This window comes from Coturnix japonica, chromosome 7 (genome assembly GCF_001577835.2).
Source record: "Coturnix japonica isolate 7356 chromosome 7, Coturnix japonica 2.1, whole genome shotgun sequence".
Lineage (NCBI taxonomy): Eukaryota > Metazoa > Chordata > Aves > Galliformes > Phasianidae > Coturnix > Coturnix japonica.
This window is the reverse complement of record NC_029522.1, coordinates 9,699,204-9,723,905: the sequence shown is the minus strand read 5'-3', so window position 1 is coordinate 9,723,905 and position 24,702 is coordinate 9,699,204. Positions and strand designations below refer to the sequence as shown.

Genomic DNA, 24,702 nt, shown 5'->3' with positions numbered 1-24,702 from the left:
ATGGAACAGTTTAGTCTCCAAAATAATTTTAAATTGTGATTAAACCCAGCAATCAGTGATTGTAAGCCCTGTGCAAACTTTGCATTAATTTGTACTCACAAAATATTCTTCAATAACTTCAAGATATTCTAAGCATTTGTAAGGGCCGCTTGCACAGCTCTGGATTGTAGAATCACTGTTCCCTCTTCCTCCTTAAGTATATTGAAGTAATTTTCTTAAAATATTTAAAACAGACAAAATCCTTCAGCGGTAAACTAAAATATTAACTATATATTAAAAAATAATTGCATAAACATGCAGAAGAAAACCCAAGTTTGATGCTACAAAAAGAAGTCCAAAGTACCTTATCCTCAGCAAAACATGAATAAATAAATAAAAATGAAAAAATGAAAAAAATGAAAAAAATGAAAAAATGAAAAAAATGAAAAAAAGAGAAAATGAAAAATCCCAGTGACAGCCACAGATGTAGTTTTATCTGGAATATTCTGAGCTCTTTTTTACATCAGTTTTTCCTTGCAAGAGCTTCTAATCTACCAGCGGATCTGGTAAAAAAGCTGAACAAAACAAATCACATTTAGTGAAGATTCAGCAGGTAATCCAGCATTACTTATGCAGTGCCTAGAGTGGTCATTTTGTAGAATAAGTAAAATAACTACATCATACAGAGTAAATGTTATCTCTGTATGTAGCATCAGCTTGAGCAGCTAGAGCAACAAAACTAAAGATGGAAAACAATGAAAAGTGCTGTAATAACAGTGGTGGGATTTCAGAGGTACATAAAGTAACTTCTCCCCTCTTTCTGGTCACTTTCTTTACCCTTTCTTCCTCTGAAAGATATCCATACGAACACAAGTTGAAGAAGGTAAGGCATAAAACCCAGGGCTTACAGTTTGGTTTAAAACTGCATGAAACACAACAGCAGCCTATCTTGCAGAAAAGAAAGCAGTGCTGAACAGCGGGACCTTCACTAAAAAAATAACTGAGACTACCTCCAAGAGACATCTGGAGTTCTGTTTCTAGTTTTCAAACCATAGGCAATAGAGAGAAATAACCAATTAGAACAAACAAACAAATGGAATCACTGTGTTTTGTTGCTGCAGTGCCAGCACAGGAAATACAAGTTGTAACAGACTCTTCTTTTGGATTTCTAATGATGCAACTAGAGATGTTGATACACAGAGAAGTGTATAGCAGTGTATACAATTCTTTCTTTACTAATATTGGATCAGGATAGAATCTATGTTTCCATCCATTGCCACACCTCTTCATAATGATTTTGCCAACGTAGCAAGATGCACAGTACATTTCAGAAAGAAAAAGACTCCTGAGAATCCTGCCAAGAGCCTTACTGAAGTTGAGGTAAAAAACATCCACTGCTGTTCCCTCCCTCACTCACCAAATTAATCAACTCATTGCAGAAGATTATCAGGCCAATCAGGTATGATCTTCCCTTCATATATCCACACTAAATATTCTCAAACACCTTGTCTTTCAAGCAGACAGAAACCAGGATTTTCTCACTTACCCAGGTTACAATGCTACAAAAGCTACAATGAAGTACAAAGAGTAATGATTTTTGTTTGTTTGTTTTGTAAACTTTACAAAAATAACAGTTACATATAAAAGGTTACCAGCTTTGATCAAAGGTCCAGCTTACTGAAGAGCTGCTCAGTCTGTGGAGGTTTCAAGAGTGCATAACCTTAAATAAAGTATTAAACAGCATTTCCAGTAATTCCTCATGGATTTTTCTTTCATTGATTTGCCTGATAAATACCATGTGAAGAACCATCTTCTGTAACCAAGTAACATATTTGTATCTCAATAGAAATGAGATACAGTGATCTTGGTTCCAAAGTGAGTCTGAACCTTATCCAAAACAGTCCACAGAAGTTGTGGAGGTTGTGAGCTACAGCCTACAGCTGCCAGCGTTTATTACTTAGATATCTCCCAAAAGTTGCTTGTCTCATGCCAAGGCATAGCACAGAATGCAGAAGTGACTGATGAGGGTCCAGAGGTGAAATGGTCTAAAAACTGATAGCTGAGTATGGTTGTAGTATTTGTCATGCCAGCACAGTCTCAACTGGAAGCTCAAAGCATTGCTTTGTCTGGATCCTATTTAATGCTGAGTGTCTAATGCAGTGCTATTTTATTTCTGGTTGCCTATGACACTTATGCAGGACACTGGGTTTCTGTCTACAGTTCCTAAAAATGAGATCTCCTCATTTGGATTTAAATATGATTCTGTCAAATAACAACAATAAATAGCAAAACAAAACAAAACAAACAAGCAAACAAACAAACGATGAAACGAACACAAGGCTCACTGCACCCATATTTGGGATGCTCATATCTGTTCCAGCTAGCACTGATATATTTTTTCTGCTCATAGTATGTTCAAAGAAATGACAGTAAAATTCCCAAACGTGATTTTTTTTTATTATTCTCATTGAAACTTACACTTTTCTTACAAATTAATAAGTGCTGCAAATACTTTGAACAGATTATAAATTACTGACCAAAAATTCAGAACACAAGACTGGATCCTAACCTAAATTTGCCTTCTTTAGTGAAGAATTCTGTTTTTTATGTTTATATTGTGGGTCTTTTCCAAGAAATTTCACTTTGAAGTCTTTGTTTTCCATTTATCTATTGCAGAACAATAAGCATCAATTCCTACTAAACTATATTTTTGCTTTGGAAAAAGAAAAAAAAGGTACCATTTCAGAAGTACTGATCATGAAGGCAATTCTCTTGTCTTCTTCATATAAGCTTTGATTTACTTTTAAAGCTTCGTTTCTTTTTCACTTTATAGACTGGGGAATGCAGAAACTGTGTATCTGTAAACTGATCCCCACGTCTTAATTTTCTGTGAACAAAAGAAATAGAAAATATCACACGAGTGTCACCGTATGTCTATGTAATCATGATAATAATTGCAAATGGTAAATGATCCTACTGAAAGTTAGATACACTGAAGAAATTAATTTTATGGAAAACAAACATGTTTGAAACAGCAAGGCATATATAATACTGTTTTTGAAAACAATGTTAAAAACCACAATCATGTAAATCTAAATTCTCAAGTGAATTTCAATTGTTTTTTTTCCTATTTTTGCTTTAATGTCTCTCTCCAGAACTGCAAAACCTTATCACCCAGTAGGAGACTGTGTCAATGGCTTCAGATCACAGCAGCAATTTAGCAACCCATTAAAATTAGTAAAACAAAAATGCAATTGTGATCCCTTTACTTTTTTTTGCTTTTTTATTTTTTTCTTTAATTTTACAAACACCATTTCATCAATACTTCTGAAAAACAAACAGTGGTAAAATTATACAGTTCTTACTTTGCTTTCAGCTTCTATTTGTCCTCAGTCTCAGTACCTCAGTTAATTATTTGCTTGCTTACAGAGGCAAACAAAACTATTTTGCATGTGAAATTTTCAGTTTGTGGCTTTATTCTCTTTTCCTCTTATTTTCACCAACATACTCCCTTCTGCACTTGACTTGTGAAATACGTAACTATCACCCTTTAATTCTCCAGAGTATAATGGGAAAATCTCAGTACTATCTTTAGCTCATGAGTATGCAATCTCTCAATACACATAAAATGGAAGATATTTTTTTCTTTAGATTAGCATTAAAAAAAACCAAAAAACAACATCAATAAAAAAGTGGTGGCTAAAGCTGATTATGTTCAGGAGTTATTTTCAGCTTAACAGTCCACTGAGATTTAGGCCTACAGGTGCACAGTTTGTACAAACACACTAATTTTATTAATGGATGTTTGAAAACCTCTTTTGATTTTTAATGGCTATGACAATCTATGCCATATCTTTAAAAAATATTGGAAATCTTCTGCTACTTAATTGAGTATGAACACTGAGTTGGATAACTAATTACTAAATTAACACATCTGAAATGATTTCTTATGTTGGATATATCTAGCTAAAGGAAGATCACAGAATTCTTCAATATTATTACAGGAATAGTCTTGTCACTTAGCAATATTACAAGGGTATTTTTATGGCAAAAATATAACATTTAAGTATAATGTTTACAATTATACACCTCTGAAGGGGTTTATGTCATGATAAATATTAAATACTCATATTTATTCTCTACTGGTATAAAAAAGTTTAATTGTAATTTATATGTCTTACTCTGGCACCTGGAAATCCTGCCACACTAACAGAAAACTTTTTACTTGAACACAGAGGTATCATTCCACTCCAGTTTCCAAAACAGATACTTCAGTATTTTAGGAATTTGGGGGTTTTAATAGCAAATCTTTATCATGTACTACAAACAAATCCACCCCTTCCCATGTGACACCCACCGGCTTAGGGAGGGTTCTTTGTAACATATAGAAGCTCTTCCTCGTCTAACTGGTTCTGCTGAGTTTTCTTCCAATATCTGGGAGGATTTAGGTAAAGAAGTGTGAGAAAACTCACTAGTATTTGTCACATCTTGCAAAGCTGTGCTCCCTGTGGAAAAAAAATATATATTTTACATGATTCATTTTAAGTATTTTCTGAACTGTTAAGTAAAATTTCAATTGATAATTATCCATCATTATTATATATGTCACTCCAAAAGTAATGCTTCCTATTTATTTCCATGGAAACTACAACAGAGCACAACAACACTATTGGATAGAGCAAATTCTCAGCAACATAATGCTATTTCTCAACACAGTCATCACTATTAGCTGATTTGCACAGATGAGTTGATTGAGACAGACTTCATTTTGTGGTGCAACTGCTGTATGTGGCCATCTGGAACGTGGCTTGTCTTTCATATCCACTGTCACCACTTCTGAAATGTACCACCTATCACCTCACTGTGCTCAGGTGCACTATTTGGCCTCTATAAAAATTTATAAAAATGAAGGTCAGTGGGTGCCATTTATTCTGCATGGAGGAATTCAGTGACATACCTTTGCTTTACATGTGCACACCTATGTCAGATGCCATTTTGTCAGAACATACAGCCAGCATCTGCCTCTGATGTCATGTGCTGAAATAATAAAATACTACTTTCATAGCAGCCCACATATTTCTTATAATTCAGGTACTCTGGATGTTATTTCGATGCTCAAGGTGCTATGCAAATAATAGAATGTGATCAAAGGGAAGGTTACTACAACAGCTTTCAACCTAACCTAGTTTGGAACTATTTGAGGTCTACCATGCTCTTGGGACACAATCAAGCACCAGAGGTGCCCTAATCTGCAGCTAGCAGATATAATGTTACAGTAAAAAAAACCCAAAACTGCAGACGGATCGTGGCCTTAAATGCAGAAGAAGTGTAATGTGGAGGGATCAAACTGTACAAGAATTGTCAACAACTAATAACATCTTTCAGCTTTGCACATGCTCTGTGAGCATGCATGCATAAACAATGCACAAGGTGGTTAAGTGAACCTCCTTATCTTCAAAACTACATAGCACAGAGCTATCTGAGATGCCTTGTATTTTCAGTCACTGAAAATATGGAAGTTAAATACCCTACTAAGAAGCAACCAGCCTCAGAAGAAACCCTATCAACAAATATGCAAAATGTTTTAAGATGAAGTGCAGAATGCCAGACTAAACCTCAGTACTTAGTTTGGAGAAAAATATTACGATAATGTGGGAGAAATAATGAAATTATTACATTGCCCCAAGTTTCAAAAAATTTTAAGGTATTCAGTGGGGAAAACATTCACTGGGAAGCACAGAGATTTAATTCAGGCACCAATCCAAGATAAAATAAACAGTCTTAATCTGCATTCCTGTCAGTTTCTTCCAGGAGTGTACAATCCCTGCTGATTCAGGACAAGTCTTAGATTTACTACATCCAGATGAGGACATTTGGGATGCAGTTTTTCAGTAGAACAGAAATTAAAACCCTCATATTTTCACATTTTGAGGATGAAGTCTTTATCCGTCTTAATTTGTCTGAGGCAGAAAATACTTGCTATTGATCACACAGAGGAAACTCAAACACGTGCCAGATAAATGATGGTTTTTCTCTTGCACCTGTTTTGAGACTGCTACATTGTAACACTGAATATGGAATTGTAAGCCCACTTTATGAAAACTACTCTTGTTTCTGTTCCCCGTCTATGATGGGAACAGTGTACACTATCATTTCTCCTGTATAAAACTTCAAGTTATTTTATCTTTTTCTGAATCCTACAACATTCTTGTGCAAAATGAATACAGGTTCCAATTATAACTGCTCCTCAAGAACAGGGACTGCTCAATCTGCTCCACAAAACATCTTTTCGGGACACGTTACAAAGTAGCAGATATATCAGTTATCACAGTTTTTAAATATCTTGAGACTGATACATGAATCATTTTAGTGATTTTCATCCTTACCGTTTCACTTCTATTTCATCCACTGTAAGCAAGGGATTAGTGGAAAAGTATTGAGAGAAGATATTTTATTATTATTATTATTCCATGCAGAAACTAATTTAAAATGTTTTTATCCCAAACTTACACACTTACCATGATGACGTGTCAAAGTGTTTTCACAAATCTCTTTATAAATATGATCTGATTTTTGCTTTGCTTTTCCAGAATCCAGTTCTTTGTCTTGATTGGTTTTCCCAGAAATTTCTGAATGTTTCAGAATAGAGTTCATGGAAGCATTAAGGTTATCAAGAGCTGTGGGCTCCTTTTCAGAAAAACCTCTCTGGAAAAAGCTGCCTGCACTCACTGTCTTATTCTTAGAACAATCAACAGGTAAGGATTCTAAAATTTCTAATTTTTGCATCATGGGTTTTGACTTGTTCATGAAGGGATCCATCTCATGAGAGACTTCCTGGTCATCCAAAAAATTCAGCTGTCCCTGATCAATATGTCTGAAATAATTCTTCTTTTTTCTACTCTCCATATTACCAGAACTGAGGCTCCCTCTTTCTTTTACCTGATTGTCACAAGAATTACTAATGCTAGATTCTTCACGTGCTGCTTTTGAGGAACCTACCCTCTTTAATGTAACAGCATTGCTACCAGCATTTTTTGTGGAGGCTTTAGCTTGAGGTATGTTCACAGCCATATCATTCTGAGCAACTAAAGCTCCTTGAGACTGCTGAGTTTCAGTTTCTTTATTTCCACAAACAGCCAGTGTGTGCAGTGCATCCTTATTTTTTAATTCCTCACTTTTGCAAAGTGAGAACGTAGTAAGATCTGTAGTTGGTATCACATATGATTTACGGGCAGCCTTTGCCAATGTATGTTTTAATCTGCCAGCTGAAAAATTACCACTCTTTTGATCTACTTTTTGAATATTTTTATTAACACTGTCAATTTCAGCTTCTCTTTGTCTGTAACTACCTTTTTTATTGCATTTACCCTTTATAATATTCTTCTGGTCTTCTTTTCTCTTGCTGTCACACTGGCACCCATCTGTTTGAGATTTTTTTGAACCATATTCTTCATACCCATTATCAACTTCACAGTATTTGGCTGTGTTCATTTTTGAAGGGTTTTGAAGGGTTCTCCTATTTCTTAGCAGTCTGACACCATTCTCATTTTCATGTAGAAAGTCCTGGTGTAGAGGTGGTACAGTAGAGCTGTTATCCTGGAATGCCAGGCTTTCAGCACAACAAACTTGACGTGGGATCTCACTACTAGATAAGCTTGAGTATGCTTTTATTATTTTGTTTTCCCCATCTTCCAAAGTTTCTGAGGAATTTTCTTCATTTGCTTCTTGTTCTTGTTTTTGATGCACTAGGCTAACTAAATATGTTCTTCTAGTATCTTTATCCTTATTTAGACAATTCTGGTCTTGATTACAGTCACTGGTATTCAGTAAATTCTGTTTCTCTGTAGAATTCTGTGTAGGTAGCTGTTGTGTCTGACTTTGCAATAGCTGAGTTCGTGGGTCAGTAGTTTTTGAAATGTTGTTATTGTCAGTCCCAGTGTGCTTTTCTTCTGCATAACAATTTGAACTGACTTCAGTCTTGTTTCTGATTTTCTCTTTCTCACTTCTAGAATATTTCACTTTTCTAAAATTTGCCAGTACTTTATCAGAACTGGCATTATTTCTTTTATGTAATTTGTCTTTTGATGCAACTGTGAGCAATTCACCTGCATCACTGGCAGTCAACTCCATATCAGCATCATAAACAGTTTCTTCAGATTTAATCCCATCAATAGGAAGCATCTCCTTATATTCACTGCCAAAATCAAGTTGAGAAGGAACAACGTGAGACAAGTCACTTGGTCTTTCCTTCACCTCACTGCTGTTGCTACCATGATGAGGCAGATTTGAGCTACATTTTTTATCGAAATCCTTTATATTAAGCTGTGGTTTTGATCCATAATGTGTTGCATATTTCTTCCTTTCAGTCACATTTTCACAGAATGGCAACAAACCATCATCTTGTCTTGTAAACTCCTCAGACTGTTTCACAGGTGGGAACGCACTATCACTGCTTAATTCCGTGCAAAACTGATTTTCTGGAATATTTAAAAAAACAAAAACAAAAACAAAAAAAAACAAATTTCAGCAGCTTGCCAGAATAAGACACCTTCCTGAAAGTTGGATGGGAAGCCTGGAAAATGACAAACTGCATTCTTTTACTGTGAGGGTGGTGAGGCACTGGAACAGGTTGCCTAGTGATGTGGTTGATGCCCTGTCCCTGGAAACTTTCAAGGCAAGGCTGGATCAGGCCCTGGGCAACCTGATCTAGCTGTGCATCTCCCTGTGCATTAAAAGGGAGTTGGACTAGATGGCCTCCAGAGGTCTCTTCCAACTCTAAGGATTCTATGAAATAAAAATCTATTTGTTTTCTATGACCTCTGCAGTTATTATTTAGCTACCACAGTGCTACACTGTTTGCATTAATTTTGTTACACTTTCATGTGTGTTATTTGAATGAACACTAATCCACAAGTTATTGTTGAGACACTTCTGTTTATGGGTGATCATTCCTGGGTGTACTGCAGTTTAGGAATCTTACTGTATCTTCTGTATTGGACATCAAATAATGAACTATTTCACACCAACTCTCATCTAACTCTGAAAAACAGGTAATCTGTACAGAAAACACATCTTGCATCCTAAAAATAAAATTCTATCAATGGTTGCTTCCACCAGATCTATGTAATTTAACTGTTATTTACTTTCATCAGAAGGCAATGATGATGCAAACTTGACTTGATCTGAACATGTTTCCTTCAACAAAGTAGTAGTACTTCTAAAATAATTTGCTGTTTCACACACAGAAGGTCTACCTTGCTGTTTTCCAGCAGATGTTGCAAGTAGATCAAGCTTCACTGGCAATTCTACAGATCTGAAAAGAGAAAAGTTCACTGTGAAGATCTTTTGTTTTATACCAAAATATTCATCCATCTAAAACATTTCTTTAGTAATATACAAAAGCAGAAAACAAGAACTCTGGTATGAAATGCACTTCACTTCTGTCTTAGGGGCAATGGTATTTTTGACACTATATTCGCTTTGTGCTGGTGTGATCTCATGCAGAAAGAAGCACACATTTCCTCCCATTATCTCCCTAATCATTACAATTTGCAGATAGTTTCTGAATTAGATAGGAAACTGTTTCTAGTTACTTCAAAAATATCCAGATCATAAAAAGATGAATTGTAAGGAGAAAAAAAAAAATCTACACACATGTAGCAGCCTCCAGATCTAATATAACTTACCTTGGTGACTGGCATGTACTCTTCAATTGGTCATCAGTACAGCTACTTGGGCTGTCTGACAGAGGAAAAGAGTTCTGAAGATTCTTTCAAAAGAAGAACAGTGGAAAATAAGTATTTTTTAAAGTAATGTAACTGCATTTCTTCTGATACATAACTTTCAGAGTTTTTGTAAACAAGATTAAAACCCATATCTTTACTGCCTGTAGCGGTGAAATGCCACTGACTTTACTGGACTAAGGATTCACCTCTACTTTAAACGACAGGGGTAGATGTTTTTAAATGATATTTTATTTCAAAATTTTAGTCATTTAGATATTTTGAAAATATTATCCTGGAGCTATTGCATATATTTTCACATGGCAATAGTTAAAAAACAACAACACCATCTTACCTCAGAAAGACCACTTATTTCTATTGCCGTTAAGAGGTTATCACTCAAAAATGCTCCTATTTCTCTAAGAGTTTTATTCTGCATACAAGGGTAAAGAAAAATAATAATAATTACATATATATAGCTATGTCTTTTAAGTTACTTTTTTTTCTTCTTCTAAGAAGACAAGATAAAATGGTGAATATATGTCATGATTTTTCACTCAGCTGAGGACAAGCTAAATTTTCAATACCTTTTAACACAGAAATGAAGCTGACACTGAAATTACCATGGCTATACACATACACTGATGAATAAACTGGTTAGTGTAAAAATTCCTAAGAAAGGAAAATTAAAAAACAAACAAAACAAACAAACCAAAAACCCAATAAATTAAAAAACAAACAAACAATGATTTTCTATGAGATGACAGCTCCAAAAATCTTAGACACAAGTGTCTGAAATCACCACTTTGAGAAGCAATGTTATTTTTCAATAAAAGACAAAAAAGCTCAATTTATCTGATCTAGGATTAAACATTATTGGCAGGATACCAAACAGCTCAGCTTTTGACGAAGCAGGATATTATGAAGCTGCAGCTTTTCTACTTCTTTCTGAAGTAAAATCTTCTCATTCTTCAGCTTCCGAGAACTTTCTTTCTCCACACTCAAAGCCAGAGCTAACGCTTTATTATTTTGTTTTAAAGATACTTTCGACATTGATGAATTATCTATAGGAGACAAAAATCATACCATTTGATTTTCAACAGCTCCAATTCCAGGCCATCTCTATATGTACTCTCACTACATAATTATATCCTTATATTTTTTGGCAGAACAGTTGTATAGCCTGACATAAAACTCTTCTTTGTTGGATGCCATTCTGAAGTCTTCTGTCAGCTTGGAGTCTCGTACAAGGATTCTGCTCTTGTCTGGATTTTAACTGGGTTTTTTTGTTTGTTCATTTTTTAAATAAAGACATTTTAAGAATTTTTAGTGTATCATTTTAAACTGTATGTCTTTTTAGGCGTAGTGATCGTCCCTGCCTTCTAACTAAGTAAAAACAGTATATGTTTTAAAACAGAAAGTTTAAACACTGTGCAAGAATGTATATTTCAGCAAATGAAAGAAGGTTAGAAATATACCGCTGACTGTCGTAATGAAAACTTGCCTGCTCACATGCGTTACTGAACATTTTAAGAGCTACTATTCCTCCTTTTCCCCAGTGACATAGAGTATTACCAAATAAACATTTTACCTCACATTCATAGTATGCACAGAGCTAGCCTTAACTCAGAAGAGCCTAGCCATACTCCTTTGCAATACCAGATGGAGCAAGGTTAGTGTGAAGTGCTATTGCTACATTTATTCATTGAGCCAAGCTTCTGTGACCTGTCATCCAAAAATCAGCAAGGCTTCATTTCTTTGCTTAGGCAAACATGCAACAACAGCAGCACCTTGTGAATCCAAACACGATGCTTTGAAATTACTACTTGGCTCTGGGAGTTATTTGCATTTCTGCAACTTGGAGATCTCTAAGGAACATGAATATTACTCATCTATGATGTTTATTTTTCACTGAAATTAATAGTCTTGGCATCAATCATATTAAAATTCTTACTGCATCATGCACAGAAAGAAAAGCAGAAATCAATGCTTAGTTAGCTGTGTTACATGAACTAGAAATCTCTGGAATAGTGCTGTTTTGCTATATCTACACTTTCCCTATCTTCTGCAGGAGAGGATTTGAGATATCCATAGTGTTGTGGACTTAAACATCTATTAAGAAAAAAAAAAAAAAGTGTTTTAACTTACCCCTGGCTGACTGGGAAAGCAAAGTATGTTCTGACAAATGCTTAAATCAACCAGTTAGAGAATCAAAGAATACCACAGACACTAAGTGTCTCAATGAAGAATTTGTTACAAATGCCATTTTGTAAATGGGAATTGAACACTTAATACTATGACAACTACGTCGTAAACTGCCACTGATTTAGCTCCTTTTGGTACCTCAGGTTTGGATGCTCAGGATAGAGCATGGATGTTAGAAATGGATTTGAGCATGTCTTTTAAACCACCAGAGAAAGCACTGGAACTATGTAGAGAATTAGACAAATAATCAAATTAGAACCATGTGTTTTAACCTTACAAGTCTACAAAAGCACTGAATACACCAGATATTTTTTTAACAGCAGCCATTCAGCAAATCACACAGAATACAACAGCTCCTTCTTTGAAGTCATACACTCTTAAGTACAGTAAATGGTTTCATTTTAACGAGACTTACTTATTAATTTAGATTTGATTTTGGATGCCAGGGAAGCATTCAGTTTTGCAGTTTGTAACGCTCTGTCCCTCTTCCTGCATCCCCCGACAGCATCCGAAGTAAAAGCAGTAGATAGTTTAGCAGCTGCTTGTTTATCCATCATCAAAATGAGCCTCGTCAGGGGGAATGAACACAGGCAAGAGGAATCTGCAAACGATACGAGATTTCACTCACAAATTTTGAGCCTAGGCTGCGTTATCTCTTTATGAGGAGATTATCCAACAACATTTAGGTCACGTTATCACAGTTTACTAACAAATATAAAGACTAAAAGGATGACAGATTTTACATTTATACCTTCCACCACCACCACGTTAGCTCTTCGGGTCTACCCTTAAAAGTGAAGGGGGGGGGGGGGGGGGGGGGGTGGAGGGCAGAAGTTTACGTCGCTTGGCAATACAGCCGAATCATCTTCATCAGGTGAATTAAAAGTAAGCTTTTAAAACAAACCGCGTTCCGGAGGTTAAATACTGAAATACGCTGTTACAAAGACCAGGCTGCAAACGACGAACGATGCTCCGAGGTGCGTCCCGCCGCTCTCGGCCTCGCCGCCAGGAGGCAGCGCCTCAGAGGCCTCCAACGGCTGCACCAGCCCAACGGCCGGCGGGGGGTAAGAGTCGAGTCCGCGGGGTGAGGAAGCCGGGGCAGGAAAACAAACAGCCACCGTGACCTGATGCTGCACGGACGTACAGGATAATGGAGCTCCGACTGCTGCCCGTCACGGCTTTTAGCTGTATCGAAGAATATATGCACAGAGCGAGCCAACAAGGCAGTCATCAAAATGGCATCGCTGACTTTGCAAACAAAAGGTGACAGTGAGTGTGCACGCTGCCCATGTGCACGGGAGGCTCCTGTGTTAGAACTGGAGCAAGGCTGATCTCATCCATCTCTGTTAGATTTGGCAGATGCAAAGCACTTCAGCCCAGCACAACGCTTTCCTCCAACGCCTGCTGTGATCCCAACAGCACTGCCCGTGTGCTCTGACACTCCCTTCGTGTGTATTCTCCTTCCACACCTGAGCCCGGTTCTGCCATCAGCTCAGGCAGACACACTGATTGCTGCAGCTGCCCTAAGGATTAGTGCATTTCAGTAGCAAGCAACTGCACCACAGCCATGAGCTGCTTTTAGCAGGACACTTTGTGTAAGTCGTTACATGTGAATGCACGGGAAGCACCCAGCAGTGCTCATAATCATAGATGAGTAATATTCATGTTCCTTAGAGATCTCCAAGTTTCAGAAATGCGAATAACTCCCAGAGCCAAGTAGTAATTTCAAAGCCCAGGACATTTTAAATACAGTAAAGCGTTAATATCGTGCTCTAAGATTTTAAAAAGAAAAAAAACAAGGCTTCTGCTTTATTGAGCAGCCGGCTTTATGCATGCCCGCATGCATGGCGGAGGAAGGCACGGAAGCCGTCCTCGCTTTGCCCTGCGGTCTGCCCGCTCCCCTCGGCTCTGCTCGGTGCTGCCGGTGCTGCCCAAGCCGGGAGATGCCGCGGTGTCTTGTCTCGCACGCCCCCAGCCCGGCCCTTCCTGTCGCCATTTTGCGGATCCGAGGCGGCCCGGAGGCACCGGGCCCGAACCGGCCGCGGGGAGGCGGCTGAGCAGGTAACGGAGGGTCGGGGGGGCTGTGCCTGCACCGCGGAGCGGCAAAGGACGGAGCGCTCGGGCCTGCGGGGGGGCTCAGCGAGGGCTCCTAGGAGGCGTTTTGTGGCTGTCCTTTCGCACAACTAACCGCAAATCTGTGTGCCTCCAAAGAGTAACTTTGGGTTTCCCAGCACAATAAATGCTGTCGTTGTTTATAGTAAAGGCGTAAGCAGCATTTCGAATGTTGCGATTTGCATTGATGCATCGTAACATTTGATGTTACATCCTGTGCAACATAATAGCTGAGCCAACACTTAGATCTAACACTTAGATCTCTGCGTAATATGTCGTTCTTAGCATTAGGCTGATCCTTCTTTGTATCTGTTCCAGTGTGGAATAGCTCGTAATTAACATTCTCATTTGCAAATGCAATGGAAGAGGACAAGGCTGCAGAGGAGCAGGGTATCCTACGGCTGAACGTGCGGGGATGTTTGTACACCGCCAGGCGCCGGTCCCTGTGCCGCTTCAAGGACTCCATGCTGGCTTCCATGTTTAGTGGACGCTTTCCTCTAAAAGTGGATGAGTCTGGTAAATATGTTAAAGCTGCACCTAAAACATTCTGCCTAGGGAGCTCAGTAAACACATGCTTTTGCAGATCCATTTCATTGTGTCTCCCTTCTTCCAATTTGCTGAGCATCAGCTGGCTTCCTGTATAGCAGGATGTAAAACAATTACATGTGCATGACTTATGAGTAATTCACTGGAATTCCACAGGACTGTTCCTGTTTGCAGACATACATGTTTGTATGGCACTTGGCCCTGCTTTGTTGCAGTCAAAATTGTTGAATACACTACTGTGTATGAGTGTTACAGCCTTCCTGTATTCTCCCAAGGCATCCAACTCTGTTAGTTCACTATGTAAGGAGACTGGAGTTTTATCTTTGTTTCAGAATGCCTCTGTACCCAGTGAAGACTGCATTTTTGACCAGCATGGTTTGATATGAAAGCTTGAATAAAACTATTCATGAGTCAGATTTCACCGCGTTTGTGACTTGGAAGTTCTGCCAAAGTACGGCCAGTTCTAAAACTATGGTGGACGGACAGTATTGGCTTCTTGTTGCTCACTTCTGGCAGTTTAAAATCTCTGAAATGTTTGAAACTTTGTACAAGTGAGGTTTTGCTGTCATCCTTCAGCTGCAGTGAGCAGCATATTATATATAGCAGTGTACAGATTGAGCAGTGATTTTGTGTGGTCATTGATCCCAGCATCAAAAGAGAAAGAAAGAAACAAACAAAACGGTAAAACCTGAGCAAGATCCAGAGAAGTTGAGACTGGATACATAAAACAGCTGGTGCTACTTGGTACACCTTTAACTCCTGGGTCCAAAATTGGAAGAAAAAAAACCCACCTCTTTGATAGCAACAATAAATAATAATTAATAAAAAATCTAGAAGTGCTCCTAGGATAAGACTTTAGCATTTAAAGCACTTAAGTGCAGTAAAGCTGATGTTTTATACTGACACGGTCCTGTGCATGTTAGTGCTATCACTGACATTCCAAGCAAGGAAAACATTCTTCACTGTGAATTTTATCTTCAAATAACTATTACTGCAGGGAAACAAAGCAGCAGGTTTAAAATAACAGAGGAAATATACTTAGCTACTTCTCCTAAGTAAGTAAAACAAATAGGTTTTATATAAAAGCTTTACTTGGTGATTTGGCACAATGTGAGAAATCTGTATTCACTTGTTGGAAGCAGTATCTTCAGTTCATCATGTATATGTTTTCAGGAGCCTGTCTAATTGATCGAGATGGAAGCTTGTTTAAATACCTTTTGGATTATCTTCATGGAGAAGTTCGGATTCCTGAAGATGAGCAGATTCGAATTGCATTGCAGGAGGAAGCAGATTATTTTGGCATTCCTTATCCATACAGTCTGTCTGACCATTTGGCCAATGAAATGGAGACGTATTCCTTAAGGTCAAATGTAGAGCTTAAGAAGGTCTGTATATTTCTTATATTTTTAAAGATGTACTCTTTTAAAGATATATCACACCTTTTGTTAGATACTAAAACTGTGTATGTACAAGTTAGCTCTTTTTTATTACCTCTTCAGACAATTCAGAGTTTTAGGATAAGAAACCCCAGAACTGATAACATGGTCATAGTCATCAAGCACTCAGCTTTTCCACCACTACAATACAGCAGCTCTTTAAAGTTGCCTCTTTTATGTGCAAGTCTGCTTTGAAAACTTGTGTAGTAGGAAAGACACTATCTAGTTCTCTGTAGTTCTTCAGTTTAGACTGTTCCTTATTCATCTCCTTTTGAAAGCACAAAGCAGTTATTGATTTCTGAGGTTTTCTTTTGTATCTGGGGTTTGCCCCATCTTCAGGTATTCCCGTTGCCTCTCTTAATTTCTCCTACTTGTAGGACATTCTCTGTTACCATCCACTAAGAGATACTGCTCACAATAGTCTAGATAAACTACATCCTTGATATACTTAGAAGGGGTCACCAGTACAGTTAAGAAAATTTCAGAATGAAAGCTTGTAAAACTGAACTTAGAGATTATCAACATTTTTGCTTCCTAATTATTTTTTTTTCCCAGGCTTTGTTAGATTTCTGTGATTCTTATGATTTAGTCTGCACCAAGCCTACAGTTTGGGTCCTGCACTATCTCAGCACTTCTGGGGCAAGCTGCGAGAGTAAAATTATTGGTGTGTATGCCACAAGAGCTGATGGGACTGATGCAATTAATAAGGAGCTAGGAACAAAAATCCATAGTAAAAGCATCTACAGAAGGTAAGGTGACTTTCAAACTCACAGAAGCACTGTGGAGAGGCTATGAACATTTACATATCATAATAATAACATCTAAGTATTACTTTATGTGGATAATATAGCATTATTACACTATAAATCACTGTCAGGAATGAGATTATTTCTTGCTTTGAAAACATGCAGCTAATATAATATTCTTGTTTAACAAAATAAAGACTAAGTGCAAAGGAAAAGAATTCAAGAGTCTACAGAAGGCCACTAGCAAGCAGTTGCTCTAAGATCTCAGTTGCTATTTTTAAAATGTCTCAAGCATTTAAAATTACATTATAATTAAGGATGACAATTACATCAAGTGTTACCAGTGATATTTACGACAAGAATTATCACTGAATCCTGAAAAAGTGCCCCCAAATATTCACAAAGCTGGTATTGATTAATGGCTTCTATTTTGCAGTCTGCTATGACAGCAGTTAAAAATATGTAACACAGCTTTTCTGAAGATGAAGTTATTGTAATTCTTTAAAGGACGTTTTCTTATCTAATTTACAAAACATTTACTACTACGTCCTTTCATAGTTGGAATTTGGTGAAAGGATAATAGCTATCATAGCTGTAACTCTGTTTCGTCAGTGTTACATTTCTGGGGACCTAAGTAGATTTACCATATAACTGTTGCCTTACAAACAATATTTCTAGAGAAGCTGGAAATAATGTCCAATACATCTGGAGCTACTACTCTGAAGCTGAACTGAAAAAGATGATGGATGCTTTCGGCACCTGGGAAGGAAGAGGTACAGCATTATTTCTTTGCATCTATTTTAGTATTTTTCTACAGAAAAGAAAAAATAAATTGCCAAATAATTATACAATAATAAAATCTGTGGATGTTTTCACTAACTCAGTATGTGACACATAAAAGCTTCAATTTTTTGAAGGGAAAACAAAAAAAGCCTTGATTGATGTTCTAATGAGCTGATGTGAACGAACATACATGAACAGATGTAGTGAGAGCCAATGCCTGCAAGAGGTGATAGGCACCCTGAGCACTCTGATAGAAACCCCAAAGGCATGCTGGTTGTAAGCACAGGGACTTGTCTGCATAGTTTCAAAGCTGAAATCCTACATAATAAAATACATGCATTCATTTAGTCTGGTGGAGGTAAACACAATCCTGTGTTCTCTCAGCTCAGTGATAGGATGCCCCTTTGAAATGCAGGTGTCAGCTACTGGAGAGTGCCCCAGGAGCTCATTGAATGCTGGACCCTTGAGGAGCGTTCTCTGAAAGGCAGTTTGCATCATATGCCTCCAGTACATAAAAGGTATGTTGACCTGCACAAGTGGCTTAGTATGAAATGGAAAACAGCACAAGGATTTATTTTATTTTTTGTGTGTTTACACGTGTAATTTCAAGTTCTTTTAATTGTTATATTTTCACAGTTGTTCCTATTAGTATTTTCATGTACTATCTTATATTCACTGAGAGCTTATACACAGAATTGACCTTGCTATAAGTAAGTTATCTTTTCTAGGCTGCTGTAATTCTATTCTACAGCCTTTAAAGCATCATTTAAGAGTGGAAAGGAGTCATTTTGAAAAGTAGAGAACAGCATTAGCTAAATGGACTGATTAAAAAAACTTGAAGATTTTAAAAGCTTAAATAATTTTCATGTTTCTAAGATGCTCTACTTTTACATTAGAATATTTTCTTTTCAGTTCTATGGTCGTACTTCTGACAACACTTCCATTCTCAATGCATTACCTAAAAGCAGCATTTGCAGATGCATCTACACAGTTATCTGAGCCACTCCACAGCCATCTTACTGCTACCTAGGGACAAGGATCCTGCTTACCTTATCTCTCTGGCCATGCAGTCATTTCAGCAGCAGCCACGGAGCCATGTCAGCACAGTGATCCCATTGAAAATCCCCATCTCCCCATCACTTTGGGATACTGTATTCTTTGCTTTTCATATTTCATAAAGGAAGAAGCGTGACCAGTGGACCGACTGCCACATGCATTCCTGAACGCTCCACTACAACCTTTACCTTTTTATCTCTCATTTCTCTGCTTTGTCTTCTCTATTTTTTCTGTGCCCAGTTGTATTAATTACCTGCAGTAATCCTGGTGAGAACATATACCATCTTGAAATAATATTGTAAGTTAATCTAGTTACTGACTACATTTTACCTCTACTACACTGCAGCTGTTAAAACGCCAAGTCTTTGAATGCGTAAGTTTTCATTTTCATTTTGGTGGTTCTTTTGGTCTAGGATGTACAGATTTCAAGAATACATTTTTACCTTAGAGCTCTGAGGAAAGCCTTGCTAGATTCATTAAAAACACTTGGTTATTTGCAGGCTTTCTGCTTGAAGTGCCACCATATACCACTTTTGTAACAATAATAAGAAATAGCACACTTTTACATTTTTTGCTTTCTTGGTATGGATTCCTGCAGCATTTCACAGATACTTTGAAATCCAGTATACAAGCATGAAGAATGAAGAATGTCAGTACTATAGTAGTGCACCTTACTCTGTTCTTTAATGTTTCTGATTTACTTAAAAATTACTCTCTACTTTTGACAGAGTTGCCATGAGACTCCATAGGCTTTCTTATATAGATTTTTTTAATAGTTTTTGGTGGAAAAACTGGTTATCTTTATTTATATTTTCTTTCTGTAACTTCTTCTGCCTTCTTCCTTATTCATTTTCACATAGCAGTTTGTGCACCATTTCTTACCAATTTTAGTGTATAACATCACAGAGGTAGGAGATACTGCTGGTACTAATGATGCAGAGGCAAGCCTGATTGCTTTGATCAACAGTTGAGAACAATGTGATACCATAACCAGCAAAAATTATTAGAACATCAGATTTGTGCATTGTTGATTTTGTAATTATAACAAAAATAACTGAAGTACATAGTCTGCTTCTTCAATTAAGATCTTTTGTTTTACAGACGCTTAATTGATTTCTCTGAAGCAGAAGACTACATACCTTGCAAAGTGGGTCCCAAGCCAATTAGGTTCTCAGGTCCCTCAACAAGTACACATATCAAAGTGAAGAATTCAGCTTCATTAAAGGTAGCTGCGTGCAACACTTCACATTCTGCAGTAACTCTTAAACGACCGAACAGTGGAAGTCTGGTACTGCACAAAGCAGCTTCTAAAACTGTGTCCACAGCATGCATGTCAGAGCCCAGCAATTCCCAGGTGCTCCATGGAAAGCAAAGTGCTGATGACGAAGCTTCATGTCAAATGACTTTCAACATCTCATTGTCTAGAAAGCCCATAAGCAGCCGTGCAGTAAAGCTGAAGCGAACTCCACTTTTTCTTGTGACACCATCTCAGACATCACCTGTGTCCAGTAAAACAAATGAACAGGACAGAGCTGCTGTGGAAATTCCTACTACTTCAATGGTACTGAACAAGAAAGAAGCAGCCATGTTAGCAGAGAGTATTAAGCTTAAGAGTAATAAAGAGGATGGATAACACTGGACTCAGCCTGCAGGCTGTGCAGCTTGAGAACGTCTGGCCTAAGAACAGCTCATCAACTCATATTGTCAGTTATTCAAGGATTTGGTAGAAAATTGTGGTGAGAAAGTCAGTGAAGAGCAGAGGGAGAAATTAAGAGTATTTTCTGATTTTATTTCTAAGTATTTTTAGAAGTTGTGAGGAAAAAACATGACTAAAAAAACCCTAAAAGACAGCGTGTTTAATATGGTGTCTCATTCACATTTGCGTCAGGCTGTACTACTGACCTTTTAAAATACATGCACAGTGTAAGAGACTAAATGCTTATCAAATTTAATTACAGTTAATTCCCTTAATCCATATATTTCAAGTAGGGGAAAAATAGAAACAGTTATTAGATTTGAGTTTTTCACAGGTGTGCAATATACTGAGTACTGTAAAGATTTTATTTTAAGTTGAATGCACAAATACTGGTACTTTCAGTGAAGAGAAGTTTCCATTTTATTATTGATAGCAATAAAAGGGACCATCTTTACACGTACACAGAAAATTGATAAAGAGGAAGGACGAGCACGGTTAGGGAGTAGTAAGGCAGTTTTTCCTTAGACCTGGGACATATGTACACTAGTTTCCTAGTGGGGAAACACCCTACTGGGGTGCCATGTGCCACTGGAGCGAAGGCAGTGGTACGGCTTTTGTGTTCTGTACTACGCTGCTGTGGGATTTTTTGTCCTCACTTTTACTAGGGTGCTTTTTGAGCATCGACTCTGAAGAGCTCTTGTATGTTTCTATCAGCAAAGAAAAGCAGAATTTGGCTCACCTTTTAAAAAGCCCTTTGGGTTTTTTAAACCAATGCTGTTTAAGTTTCCCAGATTTGGCTTCATTTTATGCAATTGTTTGTGTGTGGTTGGGTACTGCTTTGTTGTTGCTCATGCTTTTGCAACACAGTAAATACTACTGGCCTTACATGTTGAGGAGTCCTATCACACTGCCCAAATGAAATGTTCTTAGAATTTGCTTAAGTCTTCTGTTTTCTAGGTTATTTAGAAGAAATCACATTTTTAGGCTTTTCATCATAACTGCAAGGACCTGAAATTTCATTTGCAAGGTAAAACAGAGAAACAGCAAAACTTCACGTACTAATGTACTATTTAAAGAGACACTTTGCCATGAATGATAGTTATGTAACGGTGAGCAGTTCTGTAATTTTCTGCTGTTCACATGTGTATTGAAGACCAGCCTATCTTTAAAATCTTAAACTACTGCAATAAGTCTAAAAGGCCACAATGCCAAGGCTCTCCCTATTGCTACTCATTATAAAAGAGACCACAGTGAGAAGGTTTCTTTGCCCTCGTCATTTAATAGCCCCGCTCTAAAGAGTAACATGCATCACACCAGTGAACTTTGATGCTTTTTTCTTTCCCCTCGCAATCACAGTCAATTTTCCAGTTGGTTAGTCCTCACTTTCACGCTATTTCCAAACCATCCATGATATGGCATAATGTAGAAAAGTACTATTCCAAATTAATTTCTAGAAAATTACTTCTCCGTGATTATGTGCCTGTTATCACCAGGATGTGTTTCAAATAGATGTAATTCTATCTGTATGCTTCAGAGGATGGAGAACTCATACTTGCTGTAACCAAGCAGACATTATTTCATCTGCTAGGGGCACATGTTAACGCTGATTCCTCAGGGAGACTTCTCATCAGGCTTGTTTTCATCTAAAGAGCCATGGAAACACAATGCAACCAGATGAGCTTCTGTGAACTAGGCACTGAATCAGAGATGCTTCTCTATGAAATACAGCTCAAGTTACTTGTAAGTAAAACAACTGATGATTCTCTCAAGACACTGCTGCCTGTTCATACACTGACTACTCCTAACGAAGCTACCTCTTTCCTTCAAGATGTTCATTCACTCCTTTAAACCCACTTAAATTTTTTAGATACGAAACATTACATAGTACAAATCTTACTATGACCAAAGGGAAATGCATGATCCAGGTGGTATGATTTTGTCTGTTTAACTCTCAATCCATGAAGGACAAATTCTCACCTGGCAACAATGGGAGGCCAGTTGTACCATCAAAAACTTGAGAGTGAAGCTGTCTATTCCATAGCTGCAGTTAGAGTGAAAGTGTCACTGGAAGTAAAGCTCTCTAAGGAAGTGAAGGCAAAGCTCCCAAGAGATCTAGATTCATTTTGGGCAACAGCTTTTAGCAGAACATCAAGCAGCAGAAACAGGCACAGCTGCTGTCACAGACCTTTGCTCTTTTCTGAGTTTCTCAGTACTTCCTGCAGACATTTCTTTTTGCAGGAAAAAAATAAATAAATAAATAAATAGAAATCTGCCTGCTTATACCAGCATTTATCACTTAGCTGAGTAACACTCTGCAAATTCACCGGGCCACATGCATCAATAATTTGACCACTTTCAAAGTTGTCCCTTTCCCATTTGCATCTCTGAGCTCATTCTAGTCTCTGGTACAACATCCATGAACATATTAGTACAGTTTGTTTAGTTGTTTGCTATACTAAAACAGCTGTATAATCTCAAGTTTCTGGCAAATTTCTGTTATATACTCAGGTAGGTAACTGGCAGTGGTTCTGGAGCATTTGGCCTTTGGAGCTCACCATATCTCCACTACAGTGATAAGTAAAAGGTACAGTGAAAGTTAAAGGTACAGCTGATATATAAATTCTTGATACAACCCAGTCACTGCACGGGGAAACAGACTCACCATAGGAAATCCCGTCCATCCGAGCTCAGACCAGGTTGCTCTCCTACAGCAGCAGGATCCAGGAAAATGGTATATACAAGAGTACAAGCTTACCCTTTCCAGTATTATTAGCTTCAGTTCTACAGCAATGTTTCCCATGACTTTATGTCATTAAAAAAAAACAAGCAAACAAACAAAAAAAACCCCTTTTTTTCAAAAAAACATCTTCAAATCTTTTAAAGTTTTGCTTAATAAAGCTTGGCTATGTTGAACTACATTATCTTTCTAGTTTTCCAGCCAAATATCTGACCCTTCATTTTGCTGAGTTCTGGCATTAATCTCAATTTGACTGTACATGAAAGACAAAAAGACTGAACCTGTTTTAAAATACCAGACCTCCAAATGTGTTTCCATTTTCAACAGACAGTGCAAAACACAGTAGGAATTCCACATTTCAGTGATGCAAAAAAACTGTACTTGCTTTGCCAATGAGGAGGAACTATTTTAATCTAAAAAGACTTGCTTAAAAAGCTAAGTTAAGGCTAAAGCTAAGGCTTGTTATTCTCTCACTGATCACTATACAAAACCTGTCCATTCACTGTATCATATATAGTTAGATCTCTAATTTGAAGATTCAAAGTTCTGATTAATTAATTCTATGTATAGTGAGCAGTAAAACACTCCAAGAAAATGGCAAATAAAATTCTAGCATAAAGATAAAAAAAATAAAGGGATACCATTCTGACACAGCTATGTTTCAGAGCCAGCCATTTAACACAGTTAAAACGTGTACTGCAATACTAAAGCATATTTGCTGTGTCAAGACCACAGAATCCGCAGAACCAGCCAAATCCACACTTCTATGTCTCATCAGCGAATATGTGTTTGTGTCACATCCTGGGGATAAATGCTGCCTCTCACCTGTTAGTCCTGATCTGTCACGTACTGAGCCTAAAGCACAGCAAAGAGAAGCTGGTATCGAAGACTACAAGGTCGTCCTGTTGTGCTGAGTTATGATTTATGTTAGATTTGATTTGTTTTGAAGAAGCCTGCTTGTAAGGAAGCTGACTTGTGGAATAAAATAACTTCCAATAATCCTGTTAAGTGGAAAAGCTATAAGGAAGGGGTAAAAGTAAAACATAAAACAGATACCTCAAATATCATTAGGAAAGGGTACAAGAAGAGATAAGTAAGTTTCAGATACTATGTAAAAGCAGTATAATATTGTTGTGTTGTAACACCCATACCGGTGCTGCAGTAACATCTCTAACTGTGAAGTTACAGGTCAAACTGTACAGCAGAAGACAAATATTGAAAATGCATTTTTTCTGGTGGCCACAGCACTCTGACTCTGGAGTTTCAGCTCCCTTTACTTAAAAGGTTCAGCCCAAAAGCTTGATAGGCAATTAACCCAGATAGGAGAAGGGTTTGCAATGCTAAAAAAACCAGTGCTTACCTAGGGATACTTATTTTATCACCGCTATTCCAGAAGAAGATAAGATATTTGCCCTCTAAAACCAGCTTTTACCATCCCTCACGCGTAGAAAACTATACAGCTATCAAGAGAAATAATCAAAACTGTTCATAGAGAGATTATTTTATGAGGGTATGCAGGAAATGTGGGATTCAATACAAAGAAAGCGTGTCATCAGCTCACGGAAATTAGGCAGAGGAAAATGGTAAAAAGCAATAACCAACAATACATGTTCAAAGTGTCCAACTCGTACTGACCTCAGTGGGAAACAGACCCTTTTACACTTCACTGATTCTGATCCCCAGG

General features: G+C 37.6%; 2 protein-coding genes across 7 annotated transcripts; one reads left to right on the top strand and one right to left on the bottom strand.

The window, feature by feature from the left end:
• Positions 1-441: 441 nt before the first annotated feature.
• On the bottom strand, positions 442-13,978 carry SGO2 (shugoshin 2). Of its 6 annotated transcripts, XM_032445706.1 has the most exons (10): positions 12,811-13,978; positions 12,322-12,507; positions 10,590-10,765; positions 10,057-10,134; positions 9,666-9,748; positions 9,234-9,292; positions 6,498-8,456; positions 4,337-4,484; positions 2,718-2,866; positions 442-1,699 (listed from the first exon to the last, which is right to left on the bottom strand). In XM_032445706.1, the coding sequence occupies exons 2-9, from the start codon at positions 12,461-12,463 to the stop codon at positions 2,761-2,763; spliced, it is 2,751 nt and encodes a 916-aa protein (XP_032301597.1). In that variant the 5' UTR covers positions 12,464-12,507; positions 12,811-13,978; the 3' UTR covers positions 442-1,699; positions 2,718-2,760. The 6 variants fall into 6 exon arrangements, with proteins under 6 accessions (XP_032301597.1, XP_015723657.1, XP_032301602.1 ...); XM_015868171.2 differs by lacking the exon at positions 442-1,699 and having other exon boundaries at positions 2,415-2,866; XM_032445711.1 differs by lacking the exon at positions 442-1,699 and having other exon boundaries at positions 2,415-2,866; positions 12,848-13,978.
• KCTD18 (potassium channel tetramerization domain containing 18) lies at positions 13,859-24,602 on the top strand. Its single transcript, XM_015868173.2, has 7 exons — positions 13,859-13,967; positions 14,337-14,534; positions 15,738-15,949; positions 16,556-16,749; positions 17,425-17,519; positions 17,945-18,047; positions 19,687-24,602. Exons 2-7 carry the CDS (start codon positions 14,378-14,380, stop codon positions 20,216-20,218), a joined length of 1,293 nt encoding a protein of 430 aa, XP_015723659.1. The 5' UTR covers positions 13,859-13,967; positions 14,337-14,377; the 3' UTR covers positions 20,219-24,602.
• The last annotated feature ends 100 nt before the right edge of the window (positions 24,603-24,702 follow it).